Consider the following 14,873-nt stretch of genomic DNA (forward strand, 5'->3'; position numbering starts at 1 on the left):
AATATCAGCTACGCCGATGATATGGTGCTACTGGGACCCGCTGGTGTTACTGTTGTTAGGGCCCGGCCACATGTCCACGGTGCGGCGCCGGCCACCGTGTAACGGCACGGCGTCGTGCGGCGGTACGGTGCCGTGTACGGTGCCGCGCACGGTGCGACGGCACGGTGCCGCTACACCGGCGGACGGCGCACCGCTCGGTATTTATTGTTTTGCTGTTGCATAGTTCTCACGTGCTAATTAATGCACAATAATGGCTGACAATTTAGATGTCGACTTTTTAATTTCACTAGTGGAAGCTCGTCCCGTTCTCTGGGACAAGACTAAGGAAGACTAGGATAAGAATAAATACCTACACAACACACATTGAGCATGTGAAATTCCTCATTGACGTTCGTTACTTAATGTTGATTAACAAATATGCGACAGTTCCATCCTGAGGGTCTACCGCGAACACCGAAATTCGCAAATTGCGGGCATTTTTCTCTGTCACTTTAATTACGTCCAATTGGAGTTAAACAGAAAAATGCCCGCAATTTGCGGACTTCAGTGTTCGCGGTAGACTCTTTTGGTTTGCGAGCGAGCTGACAACTTTGCGCAGGGAATGCTTGGAAATGTCGCGTTCATGTAAAGTTGTGTGAACGAGGCATATATCTGTGACAGTGACAGGGAGAAGGTACCATTTGAGTAAAATTACCATTTACCTAATTTCATTTGAATTAGAACAAATATACTATATTTAGTTATAGCGTAACAAACTATCCGCGGTATGTGTGGCGCCGACGCCGACCGCCGCTGCTGGCGGAGGCGCGCGCGCGCACCGGCCTGCTGCGCGAGGCGCCGTGGACGAGGGCCCTGCGCACGCTCAATCGTGTTGCTACCCGGATTGATGTGTTCCATTGTTCGGAGAATTACTTCAGTAAAATCACTTTGTTTGTATTATGTTATAATTCTTAGAAATAATTGTTGTGTTGTGTTGTTTTGTCCTATGTAAATATTTGCTACACTATCGCATTGGGCAACTGTCATGATAGCTGTACTGTTATTATAAATAAGTAACAAAAAAAAAATCCTCGGATAGTTCAGTCAAGAAATATCGAAATGCCGGGACGTGCCTCTCTCTACCCAGCCGTGTGTTCCAGTTGATTTGTAGAACTTCGCTTCGCTCGCTCGTTCGCCAATCAATGAATCTTTGTTTCCATTCCATTAACCCCTTGACCGCCAAATACGTCAACTGACGCGTGCGGCTACAGCCCAAAGCCCAATGTCCACCTTCGTGTCTTCCTACAAGGTTCACGAAAACGCGCCGCTCACGCACAGCTGTGTCGTACAACTCGTACAAAGGTGTACGTAACTCAGACAAACGGTTCGAATTTTCATAAATGACCCGTGGCTGCAGTAATGAGAGACGCATAATTATATTTTTCTTGACAAGATTTCTACATATACGAGTTGGACGGAATGCCTACTGGACAAAATGTGTGTTGGACTAAATCCATGTTGGACGGCATGCGGTTGGACGAAATACGTGTTGACGTAATACGCGTTGGACGAAACGCTGTTGGACGAAATGCATGTTGGACCAAATACGTGTTGGACGAAATGCGAATTGAAATATCATTTGGACGAACTGCGTATTGGACGTACAGCTAACAAACCCTCTTGTGATTACATCAAGCGTCGCCGTTAATTGATTCGCATAAGGAACATTGACTATAGAAAAGTATGCAAGAAACATTTGCTAAAATGACTTAAACCTATTTTAAAGAAGCCACAGTTCGTATTTTGGTAGCATTCATCGTGTTGTCATTACACTATAACAGTGACGAAGGAGTATTAACATGGTAGACATGCCGACAATGCCAAAAGGGTACTTTTGGCGGATGGTAATGAATGAAGGCGGATGGCAATGGACTGGGTCCATATCAATGAATATTTGAAAAAGACACCTGTTAAAGTTATATTATCAACTAATCCGCAGTGAATCAGCACATAACTCTGGCTTGGCCTACTGAAACATACGGTAATCATGTCGTGCAAAGTGCCTGTGTCCTGGTCATCACAAAGTCTGTGACATGTTAAATCCTGAGGCTGAAATGAAAGTCTAGTATATTAGCATGATAATTTATAATATTTTCCATTATATTCACTATATATTTCGCGCCATTAAACCTTTATTTTATATTTATTTGTAATTTTATGTGCACAAATTTTGGCGTGTTCAAGCTTTACATGGACTGATAATAATAAGTCCTTACTTCTATTATTGTTCAATTTGACATCGCCAAAACCAACAAACGAAATATAATGTGTTTTTGTCTAAAAGAGTTACTTAAGTTACTTTTATTAACAATTTTTCTCCGGCTAATTAAAATTCAGACAGTACCAAGGCATATTACCTAAGATTTTTATGACATTACCCAGATTTTTATACCATTACAATGAGTTTAACAAAAAAGTGACACTTACCAATTTAGCTTTAAAAACCCGACTTCTCTGGAACCCGTGTATGTGTAATTAAAATTCCGTGTCAACTAATCACTTGCCCAAAAATGTACCAGAAACAGTTTATATTACATTTCAGTTTTTTGCTCTCACTTCCAAATAGTGAATTTATTTGCCGGACTCCGATAATGGAACTGAAGGTGTTTTAATTTGATGCATTAGTGGGCGGTGTTTTTGATTGGTAAAAAGTCCGTTTAAAACTTGGAGAGGATGAAGTGTTTAGGCAACGTCTTACTGCAATGTTCTTCCGAAAAATTAATCTTGTACCTCGTACCCTACTTTTAAATGTTCAAAGATTTTTAAATGACACGAGTTTTTGTATTATTTTTGTTAGTAGCAATTCGTTGTTGGTTAGTTACGTGTTTTGAGATGTTTAAGAATATCAGGCGTGAACTGAGAAATTATCAGTTTATCTTACTTTATAAGACTAATAGACATCGCTAAGTGTCAATGACACGAAGTAGCGTGCAAATGGTTAATGTCAGATTACCACTTGGAAAGTAGGTAGTGATTTACGTCTTCCAATGTATTATTATATGGAGCGTACGCCGATTCATTCATTCATTTGTTCACAGTTGAAGTGCTAATGACAGATATCGTGTCTCATTCCCGCCAAGGGATAATTGTTCTTATCAGGGATGTTGCGGATGCCGATTTTTTGACATCCGCGGATGCGGATGCGGATGCGGATTTTTAAAGGCTCACATCCGCGGATGCGGATGCGGATGCGGATGTCAAGATAGTACCATAAAAAACGTCAAATATTACATTTTAGTAATTTTTATTTCAAAAAACCGGCCAAGTGCGAGTCGGACTCGCATTCCAAGGGCTCCGTACAATAAGTCCCACTCACGCTTGACTGCTCATTTCTAATAGGTTTTTTGGTTAATGACTAAATTACCTAGCAGTCTAGCACTTACGCCGATGCTAAGACGTTCCTGTACCGACCTGTTCCACATCCGCATCCGCATTACATCCGCATCGATTTTATGCGGATGCGGATGCGGATGCGGATGTTGAAAATAATGCGGAAGTTCCGCGGTTGCGGATGCGGATGCGGATATTCGCAACATCCCTGGTTCTTATGACAGTAATTTCACAAAATTGCTCTGCATTGGCAACCATAATTGTATGCCTTTACGCAACGACTATTGGATTTAAAGTTTTATTTTATGTTTAATAATGGTATTGTTCCTTACTCGTTGGTGATATGTACCTCAAATAATTTGGGATAAGTACCTCTACGGCTTTGACTTATCATCTGTTCGCTAAAATAATTATATACATACCTATATTTAAATAGTTAAGATGAGTTTGAAAAAGTGATGACTCGACTATGCTAGAGCGATAAAAAGGCAGATAACGAAATTTCGATTTACTTTGTCCGCGGTAGGCCTCAGAACTTAAGCTTCGCCGTTTTTATCAGTCAGCGGGCTATATAATGACATTACCCTAATACATACATAGTTAACAAGAAAATCAGCGCCATGGCTTGCTGTGGCAAAACGCTGAGTGGGGATCCTTTTTAGTTAGCATCTAATATAGTTTGTGTTGTACGTGTTTATTTTATAATATTGAACTCAAATTACGATGCATGTATTTTATTTCTTTCTTTATGCATTACAATATTATTAATAAATACGCAGTTGCATCTCTTACAGTATTTAAAGCTCTTATTTTTTTCATCAAAAGCAGTTCTCGTTTTTGGAATTTGGTCGCTTTTATTATTCAAGAAGTCGTACATTACACATGGGACATTAATATGATTTATCCTCGAGACACGAGATACAATTGCAAACCACGCCATCCGAGGTGCCTCGGTAACAGATGGACCGTGGGATTTTTTGCTCGAAATGAGAGCGTGTTCGTTTAAGGGCCCGTAATGAAATGTTGAAAACCACACTTAGTTCTTATAGTCTCTGAAAAGGAGACTTGAAATCACTATGTTGGCACTGACAGCAGTAAGGACGAGTGCCTGTAAACTGGGGTAAGGTAGATTCATGTTTGACTTTGGCTGTTCGATGTAGCTTAATGGTTCAGTACAGTCGCCGTCAGATATATCGTAGCCACCAAGTTGCTCAAAAATATCTGAACATTGATTCAATAAAAGAGGCTTTGTGTATGATACCTATTTGTTACCACCTTGGCCGCTCCGATATATCTGATGGCAACTGTACCTAGCATCTTTTACACTCTTCAAATGTCAAAAGCTGTATGTTTCAATCTCCATGCCATGTACGAGGAATGCGAACGAGAAATAATCACTTAAATCACGAGTTGCGGTACGGGGGAAACTCGACCACAAATGGTGCAAATGTGGAATGTGGGTAAGTGGAGTAGTGACAGATGATGTTGATGATCAATATAGGTAGAGCACTTTCGTACTTCCCCTTTGTATTTTGTGTGCAGTAATATTATATCATATGTCAAATGTAAATATGGCCATCATTCTCTCATTTCATTAAGTAAGTAAGAGAAAAGGAAAACAACGGCAAATGTGAATGATGAGATGACGAACGACAGAGAGGTATGGAGGAAAAAGACATGATTCACCGACCCCAAGTGATGGGAAAAGGGCAAGTAAAAAGTTGCTCACATTTATGTACCATAGAGAAATATAGTAAGACAAGAGTGCTCACTCCATACATCAGTTCAGACTATTAATTTCAGTGTCTACATCTGGCATCGAGTAGCGGAACTATCAGTACTGCTACTTGATAATAGATGTCGCACCGACCGGAAAGTCTTATCTCAACAGCATAAGACTTTCCGGTCGGTGCTACATCTATTGTCAAGTAGCAGTACTGATAGTTCCGCTACTCGATGCTAGATGCTAATAGTCTTTTTGATACTAAAACTGATGTATGGAGTGAGCACTCTATGTATTTTTTTTTCTCTATGTATGTACTTATAAACAGAGCCCGGAATTCTCGTGGCATTTTTGAGCTGTCATAGGGACTTCTCGTTTATCGACTTCTGATTATACATATGTATATCGATAAATACAGAATACAATATTTAAAATATGATTACGAGTACAAGTAAACCACATGCAGTCTTATCGCGAATGAGCGGTCTCTTCGAGATAACCTTTGGATACCAACTTTTTACCAATTTCCTAAATGTTAGTTATTATAAATTTGGTGATCGATAACATACAATAGTACGGAACTACTGATGTGCAAGTTGCAGAAAGTTTCTATAAAATTCTATAAATTCTCGGAAATTTCATGAAACTTTCACTAGGAAATATGGGAAATTTAAATTTAAAGTTGGAAAGTTTCAATTCTCATACAAAAATGTAAGAAATTTTCCGAATTTTTCCTACGTTAAATTTCCGAAACATTTCGCAATTGGAAAGTTTCTTTAGGCACATCATCAGTATACGGAACCTTGGGACTCCTGGTAGTGCCAACTGAGCGCGCTTCTCTGGGTATTTTCCGCAAGCCTCTGCTTTGATTTAAAGTTCAAGCAAAAACTTGAATTGCTTAATGTAAGCGGAAGCTATATAAATAACTTTATACTAACCGGTTTTTGTAATCTCAAAATGATAAGCGCGCTTTTAATCAATTACGGCCAAACCAAAAGGGACTATGATTTTAGCAATCTATGTCTGTATAAGTAGGTACACTATGTGGTTTGTATGACTCATGTAGGGTTTGCAATCCGGATCCGAAATGTATTAAATTATCCGGATCTGGATCCGGATTCGCAGATATTCCCATACATTTCGGATCCGTCGTGCAAACCCTAGTCTCATGTGTTCAACCGTAGCATCGAAACTTTTAAGCCGATTTTGATGAATGAGCTGTCAACTTACACCTGAGTTGAGACTGCGGCGGCCTACATTTTTATCGATCCAAAAAAGGTTAGGTTCAAAAATCCGTACTCTGATTCAAATTTTTAAAGTTTTTTGTCTTATTTTCATTTCTTCTTTCTACCAAACTTTGATAGGCAATGTCCGTAAATTATTAACAAAAACAATTAGCTCTTTGTTTTAATACAGCCGTCTTCAATTCCACTATAAAAACATTTTACAGTACCATCTCCGAATTTCACTTAGAATTATTCCGTATATTTTCACTGCCTTTTTATTACCATCCTGGAAGTAGAAAGAGAAAGGGGCATAAAGGGCTACGTTTTTGTTAGGCAAAAGGCTTACGTTGATTTTATGACTCTTCTGTTTTTGCATAAAACTCTCTTAGAAGCAAGATGGTTTTATGGAGGACTATTTGCCGTTGGGATTGATCTTATTGGTTAGCAAATAGCGCTTGAACGCGGGTAAATATTTAAGGGGTTTAGGGGTCGATATGTTTACTTTTCGCACGTGTTTTAGCAATTTGCTTAAATTATTAATTTGAGATCACATTGTAAATATTCGCAGCTTATGAGTTTAGGTTCCAATTAACTGGGAGCAATATTTTTATACCAACATGTTTATATGTACATATGTAATATGTGGAATGGACGAAGGCGGGCTGGATATTATGTGTTGTGTACGTAATTGATTTAAAGTATTAAGTATTTTAATTGTATTGGCTTCATCAATTGCAACGGCATGATTCTAGCTGCCTTCTGTATTAGGTTATAAAGACGTATTTGGCAAATTTTGAAAAATAAAATATTGGTAGTAAGTATTATTAGTCATCAATGTATCCAACAACTTTCATAAAAATATATTCCAAACAAGGAATAAAACACCTAATTGAGACTTGTATGTGCGTATCTCAGTTTTATGGGACCAATGACTCGGACGAAAGGCGCCGATTTGTGACTAGTATGCCAATGGGCGATTAGTCACCACTACTATTTGTTTATTAGAAAATAGATAGAAGATATAACTACATGTATATAAGTATTATGAACTTTTTTATGGACCTGATTTAATTAATGTAAGAATCGGGAGTAGTGTACAGTCAGCTGGAGAGAAAAATGTACCCCCTGAATCAAATTGTGTATGCAAAGATGCTAAGCGAATGCGAAAAAGCGAAAGCGAAGCTATGACCGTTGGTAGACCCTATCTCGTTGCAATTAGGTTTCCGATTGGTCTGTTACTTATTCTCGAAGATGTTCTTGTTAAAGCAAGCATTCGTCAAAAGTTATGACTACAACATATTTTTCCTCAATTTATTTACATCCTTGGTTGTTCTCTACAATAGGCATATTTAATAAAAGTCAAACTCATGTCAATATAGTCACAGTAAATGTTATTTCACAAACCTGACCATATGGACGCCATATCTCTAAAACAGGTCATTACCTCCTGCTGCCAGCCTCGTTATCCAATGTAATCACGAGTTAATACCCTAGTAGGGGCCTTACTCCGGAAATAATACCCGTTTAATGATTACATCCGCGTGTTATAATTTTTATTATCTTTCATTAGTTGCGTATCATCAGGTTTCGGGGGCCATGTTTTAATTTAAGTGTATCAGTTCACTTTTTTACTGGATACAGGTTTTTTTCTCACGAGCCTCACCTTCAAATTTATTAACGCGTCATTTATTTGCTTTTATTTTTGTTTCAGGACTGATGAGCGAGCGAGTATAAAAGAAAAATGCGTCTGCAAACAGTGATCACGTTAGCTGCGATTTTGACATGCGATGCTAAGTTACCGACACATAAGAGCCACATTCAACCAAATGAATTGCCTCCGAATCCGACGCAAAATTCCCAAGCGTTGCGACTATTAGACGTCCAAGCTAAAAGTGCTAAAACTAGTAGAATTGTAAACGAATATAAGCCGAGGCATAGGCGAGATGTGTTTGATTCAAAAAGCTACAACGAATCTAGTTTAATATGGACACATTCAGAGCGTCTAGACGAAAACGGGGATGTAGTGCTCCGATGGGTGAACTCTGATTCGAGTATCACCTTTAGGGTTGAGGCGCGCACCCGCGGCTACATCGGGATCGGATTCAACTCTGCGAGGAACATGCGGGGGGCCGATTTACTAGTCGCCTGGGTCGACGATAGGAACAATCATGCTCATGTTTTGGTAAGTTTGCAATGCACCTATATCACCTTTTTCTCACGTACGATGTAGGTGATTTAACAATTCTTCAAAGCAGGTAAACTGATCGAATAGGGACAGAATATACGAGAAGCTAGGTGTTATAAGTTAAAATCTGTCCATATAATTTTATAGACGTTGGTTTTACCGAAATTCACTGCTGATACTGTATAGTTAATAAAATCGAACAAACGAGTGTTTCGCAATTATGAATATTGATTTGATTCAAAAACGTATAAGTTATCTTTAATACGGACACATTCATAGCGCCAGAATGTACACAGTCATGCAGTACATACACCAATATACTCGTAACACAAATAATCATGCTCACGTTTTGGTAGGTTGGAAATGCACCTGTCGTCCCATTCCCACGTAGCTGGTGGTCGATTCAAGGATTATGTCGTAAAGTTTGTTTTGGAGTAATTAAACAGCGTGATGCACGTTTAATTAATACTTAAGTGTCGCTCGTAAACTTATTCTGCTCCGAGATTATGTGTTACGATTTGACTCTAACAATTCTTATAGTGAGTTAGTTTGCACTATGATTAAATATTAAGGTGCATTGGGGTAACTTCAGGATGATTTTGAAAATGGAAAATATCTACGAAACTAGAAGCACTTTCTACTTTAGTAACAGTACGCAAGATACCTTGGTAAGCGTTGCAGTAGTGTAAGTGATGCTAACGTGTGAAATGCTCCTGTTTTTATAGATATTTGCTATTTTCAAAAGTGATCCCCTTGCACCTTACGAGTAAAATTGGTTTCGTGTAACAAAAAACTAACGCATTATTGAATTACGTGCTCACTATCTCTATTTTATTTGACGTTGAATAACGAAGACAAATCATCGGTCTCTGGCGAATCTGATAACTTAACGTAATCGGATATCTCCATAAAATCTGTTCGACATCAAAAATGTCTCTATCCTTTGAAAAAACGAGCAACCGGGCACGAAGTTACAGTTGCTAAAACAATTTTGCCATCCTCACTCCGGAATATCATCTGTATATTATGAGGCATAAGGGTGTTTTTGGAGCACATTTTTTTCTAAAGGTACAAAAAAACAATGGTCTGAGGTTTCGTTAGCCATGTCAACGGCTGGGAATCGAACCGGAACGTATGACGGCGCGTCTTGCCTCTTGTTTTACAAATTTGAGATAGTTTATACTTGTGCACTATGTCGTGTTACGCTGGTTTTCATAGCGGTAATAGTGTTGTTTTGGGCTAGTACTTACCTACTTATTTGCTAAATGGTTTAAAGATAGATGTGTATAATGCGAAGGAAGAGTATGGCTAATTTACCTGCCATTTCAACGTCAAACAAAATAGTCTGTGAGTAGGCTAGACCAGATATTTGTAAATATCTAGATATTTATCTACAAAGCTACTCAAAGCTCCAGTAGCATTAGACTTAATTTAAGCAAGCAGTATGGGCTGCTGGTCTGTAGCTAACTCACGTAAATGCTGGATTTGAAATATAATTGCATAAGCAAGGAACTTACATATTAATTTTCACCCGAAGGTTCACAATGAAATGAACTAATTCCATTTCCCACCAGTACCTAAGTTTAAACAGTCCCAGGGGCTCCCCTGAGATTAAAACTTTGGAGATTAGAGACGCAGCAAGTTGCAAGAATATTTGCATACGGAATGCACTATCCTAAGCCAAATGTATGCCAGATGCTAGTCTCGTCTGCCTTCAGACGTATTTGTACGTAGGTACATGTACATGTATGAATACATACATAAATGCGCATTTTCCCGGTCCCATTACACCTGCTGCATAAATAGATGCCTATTTATTGTGGTTAACATTAAATACTTTGTGTGCTTACACATATTTCGTAGGAAACATATGCAGCTGGTTTCTAACCTAATGATTGATATGAGTCATAGACTAGCAATCCTCTAGACGGAGTTTAGAGCAATTATTTCATGAAACCGATGCTGCCAAAAATACGGGGGTGCGGGGGGACGAGGTGAGCGAATCCCGTGCCGTGATTGGTCCGTGTCTTTGAACGGACCAATCACGGCACGGGATTGACTCGAAGATGGAGTAAACTACCGTATAAGTGGCAGAGGGGGTAGCGTTACTATGCTCAGTCTAGAGGATGTCTTGTCTGTGATATGAGTATAGGAAGCTTGCTGGAGTTGCTGGGGATGAATATTGTTAGCTTTTATTTCACGATCATACGATGTGAGGATGTTAGTTATCTTGCTATTACGCGACATAGCCATTAGACATTTGACCCAAATATAACCAACAATGATTGCAATATTATAACCCTGTAAAAGTTTGCCGTTGCAATTTACCAATCTCATTCTACGTACATAAATCACCCTACAAAGCGTTTACAACTTCGATATGAATACAAAAGACAATGATACAATCCCATTAGAAATACAATGCTGTTCCGAAGTTTTAATCGGGCGGATACGGGGCCTTGTTCCCATGCAGTTTCGTCTCCAGCTCCACCCACCAATATAACTTGATCGTAAGACTTCTACGCGTTGTTGCGAATCTGATTCTGTATTTCCTAAAGTAAGGACTATGAAGAAGAGACTACGGGGGGAGGCGATGTTGAGACAAAATAGCTATGTAAGCTCGGATGATTCTGCGCGGCAACAGACCGGTGGAATATGTCAGCGTCACGTCACATCGGCTAAGCCTCAGATGCTAAATCAAACAGAGTACTTACTTACCTACGCAGGCAAACCTGCCCATTAAGTAGAAAACTCTGCCTACCTGCCGCAGACACCAGCAGCCTTGTACGCGTTGTTATGATCATAAAACAACTACATCACGACATAGCTCTTCAAAAGATGATATAATTGTGCTCACAGCTTCATTATAAAAATTATACTGTGCTCAAATGATAAGGCATGCCTCATCGCTCAGCGACCAAGAACTTTCCTAAATAAAGATTTAATAAAAAAATATTGGGCACCTTCTAGATGGTTCGAGAGCCCATGGTTTTTAGACGTTTAGAGAGAAAAGTCATACTTGTTCACGAGGAATAGGGAATCTCGAGGAACATATACTGGTTATAAAAAGGTGACGTGACGTGTACAGCGATGATAACAGCAGCCCTGATAAGAGGAAGGATACAACTTGTTCTCACCTCGTGTGAAGCACCATTGTATTCACGTACACTCGTACAGTCGTTGTCAAAAGTAACGAATGCACAACTCTTACCAGTAACTCGTGTTGTAACCACTGTTGTATCCTTTCCGTGCAATAAAATATATTTTTTAACCGCCTTCAAAAAAAAAAGGAGGTTCTCAGTTTGACCCGTATGTATGTATGTATGTATGTATGTATGTATGTATGTATGTATGTATGTATATTTGTTCGCGATTATCTCGCGTTTGGCTGAACCGATTTTGATGCGGTTTTCAGAAAAGTGTTTCTTACATTCTGGAGAAGGTTTTAGTATACATAGATCTGAGCTGATGCTGAACCCTGGCTGTACCTAGTGGAACTCAGGTTTGGTGCAACATAGGCTCACGCTGTTTTGGTCATCCGACACGCCTTGATGAGCACTTGGGAGAGCAAGTACCCAAGATAGAGCTGATGCTGAACCCTGGCTGTACCTAGTGGAACTCGGGATGTACCTAGTGGAACTCAGGTTTGGTGCAACATAGGCCCACGCTGTTTTGGTCATCCGTCTCATCTTGATGAGCACTTGGGAGAGCAGTACCCAAGATAGAGCTGATGCTGAACCCTGGCTGTACCTAGTGGAACTCAGGTTTGGTGCAACATAGGCCAACGCTATTTTCGCCATCTGTCACATCTTGATGAGCACTTGGGAGAGCAGTACCCAAGATAGAGCTGATGCACCAAACCACCCTGGCTGGCAGGGTTCACCCTGGCTGTACCTAGTGGAACTCAAGTTTGGTGCAACATAGGCCCACGCTATTTTGGTCATCCGTCACATCTTGAGGAGCACTTGGGAGAGCAGTATCCAAGACAGAGCTGATGCTGAACCCTGGCTGTACTTAGTGGAACTCAGGTTTGGTGCAACATAGGCCCACGCTGTTTTGGCCATCCGACACGCCTTGATGAGCACTTGGGAGAGCAGTACCCAAGATAGAGCTGATGCTGAACCCTGGCTGTACCTAGTGGAACTCGGGATGTACCTAGTGGAACTCAGGTTTGGTGCAACATAGGCCCACGCTGTTTTAGTCATCCGTCTCATCTTGATGAGCACTTGGGAGAGCAGTACCCAAGATAGAGCTGATGCTAAACCCTGGCTGTACCTAGTGGAACTCAGGTTTGGTGCAACATAGGCCAACGCTATTTTGGCCATCCGTCACATCTTGATGAGCACTTGGGAGAGCAGTACCCAAGATAGAGCTGATGCACCAAACCACCCTGGTTGGCAGGGTTCACCCTGGCTGTACCTAGTGGAACTCAAGTTTGGTAAAACATAGGCCCACGCTAGTTTGGTCATCCGTCACATCTTGATGAGCACTTGGGAGAGCAGTATCCAAGACAGAGCTGATGCTGAACCCTGGCTGTACTTAGTGGAACTCAGGTTTGGTGCAACATAGGCCCACGCTATTTTGGTCATCCATCAGATCATGATCAGCACTTGGGAGAGCAGTACCCAAGATTGAGCTGATGCTGAACCCTGGCTGTACCTAGTGGAACTCAGGTTTGGTGCAACATAGGCCAACGCTATTTTGGCCATCCGTCACATCTTGATGAGCACTTGGGAGAGCAGTACCCAAGATAGAGCTGATGCTGAACCCTGGCTGTACCTAGTGGAACTCAGGTTTGGTGCAACATAGGCCCACGCTATTCTGGTCATCCGTCACATCTTGATGAGCACTTGGGAGAGCAGTACCCAAAATAGAGCTGATGCTGAACCCTTGCTGTACCTAGTGGAACTCAGATTTGGTGCAACATAGGCCCACGCTATTTTGGTAATCTGTCACATCTTGATGAGCACTTGGGAGAGCAGTACCCAAGATAGAGCTGATGCTGAACCCTTGCTGTACCTAGTGGAACTTAGGTTTGGTGCAACATAGGCACACTTTGTTTTGGTTAACCGACTTGTCGTCGTGTGCCTATGTTGCGGAGTTCCACTAGGTGGGTCGATGAACTTTTTTCTAACTGCCTTTAAAAAAAGGACGTTCTCAGTTTGACCCGTATGTATGTACGTATGTATGTGTGTATGTTTGTTCGTGATTATCTCGCGTTTGGCTGAACCGATTTTGATGCGGTTTTCAGAAAAGTGTTTGTTACATTCTGGAGAAGGTTTTAGTGTACAGTACATGGATGGTTTGAAAAACCAATTGGATCCGGTAGTTGGCCATGCTATCGGTATACCTACCAACAAATTTATGTTGCTAAAACCGATTTAGATAAAATAGTGGGAGTGGGAGTCGGACTCGGACTGGGACTGGGAATGGGAGTGGGAGTGGGAGGAATATACATACAAATCGTTTAGCACCAAAACGTCATATTATGTTGTGTCGCGATTATCATCGAGTTAGGCCATCACCAACATTAGTAGACTAAATGGAGAGCCTAACAAACTAGTATTTTAGCCCAAAACCTAAAATAAATGAAGTATATATCTACCTATCACTAAAAAGTAAAAAATAAAATAAAATAAACAATAAATAATTAAAAAATTAAAAATAAACAAAAATAAAACCAAAATAAAATAACTTAATATAATATCTTTTTTAAAAAAAGGGAACCGCCTTCAAAAAACCAACCCACTGAAAAGTACAAAATAATTTTTATATGGCACCCCTTTACGTGTCCAGTCCCTATCCCACGGCGTAAAGTAATTTTTTGCCAAAAAGTAATTAATACCTAATAATAAGAAAATTAATAATCATCCGGGTAATTACTTAGTTTTTGAAGGCGGTGCCAAACCAACAAAAACAGTCTTTACTATCAATCAGAAAAACAATACGAGTACGTAGTACCTACAAGAACTAACTTAATGAGTAAACTAAGTATGTCTTTATAATGCAAGTAAGTACAGCTAGCGTTCTTCGTTGTCTAAAATATCGGTTCTCAAAAATTTTGGTTTGGCACCGACTTCAAAAACTAAGTAATTACCCGGATGATTATTAATTTTCTTATTATTAGGTATTAATTACTTTTTGGCAAAAAATTACTTTACGCCGTGGGATAGGGACTGGACACGTAAAGGGGTGCCATATAAAAATTATTTTGTACTTTTCAGTGGGTTGGTTTTTTGAAGGCGGTTCCCTTTTTTTAAAAAAGATATTATATTAAGTTATTTTATTTTGGTTTTATTTTTGTTTATTTTTAATTTTTTAATTATTTATTGTTTATTTTATTTTATTATCTTTTTATCTTTATATCTCT

At 39.7% G+C, this 14,873-nt stretch overlaps 1 protein-coding gene across 1 annotated transcript in view; it reads left to right on the forward strand.

Annotated features, from left to right (window-relative positions):
* The window catches only part of LOC134654137 (MOXD1 homolog 1-like), an 83,862-nt gene that overhangs the window by 31,212 nt on the left and 37,777 nt on the right, over positions 1-14,873 (forward strand). The window contains exon 2 of the mRNA XM_063509586.1: positions 8,030-8,500. Coding sequence (XP_063365656.1) covers positions 8,060-8,500 — 441 coding nt within the window. The 5' untranslated portion in view covers positions 8,030-8,059. The remainder of the gene's footprint in view (positions 1-8,029; positions 8,501-14,873) is intronic.

Source organism: Cydia amplana, chromosome 14 (assembly GCF_948474715.1).
Source record: "Cydia amplana chromosome 14, ilCydAmpl1.1, whole genome shotgun sequence".
NCBI lineage: Eukaryota > Metazoa > Arthropoda > Insecta > Lepidoptera > Tortricidae > Cydia > Cydia amplana.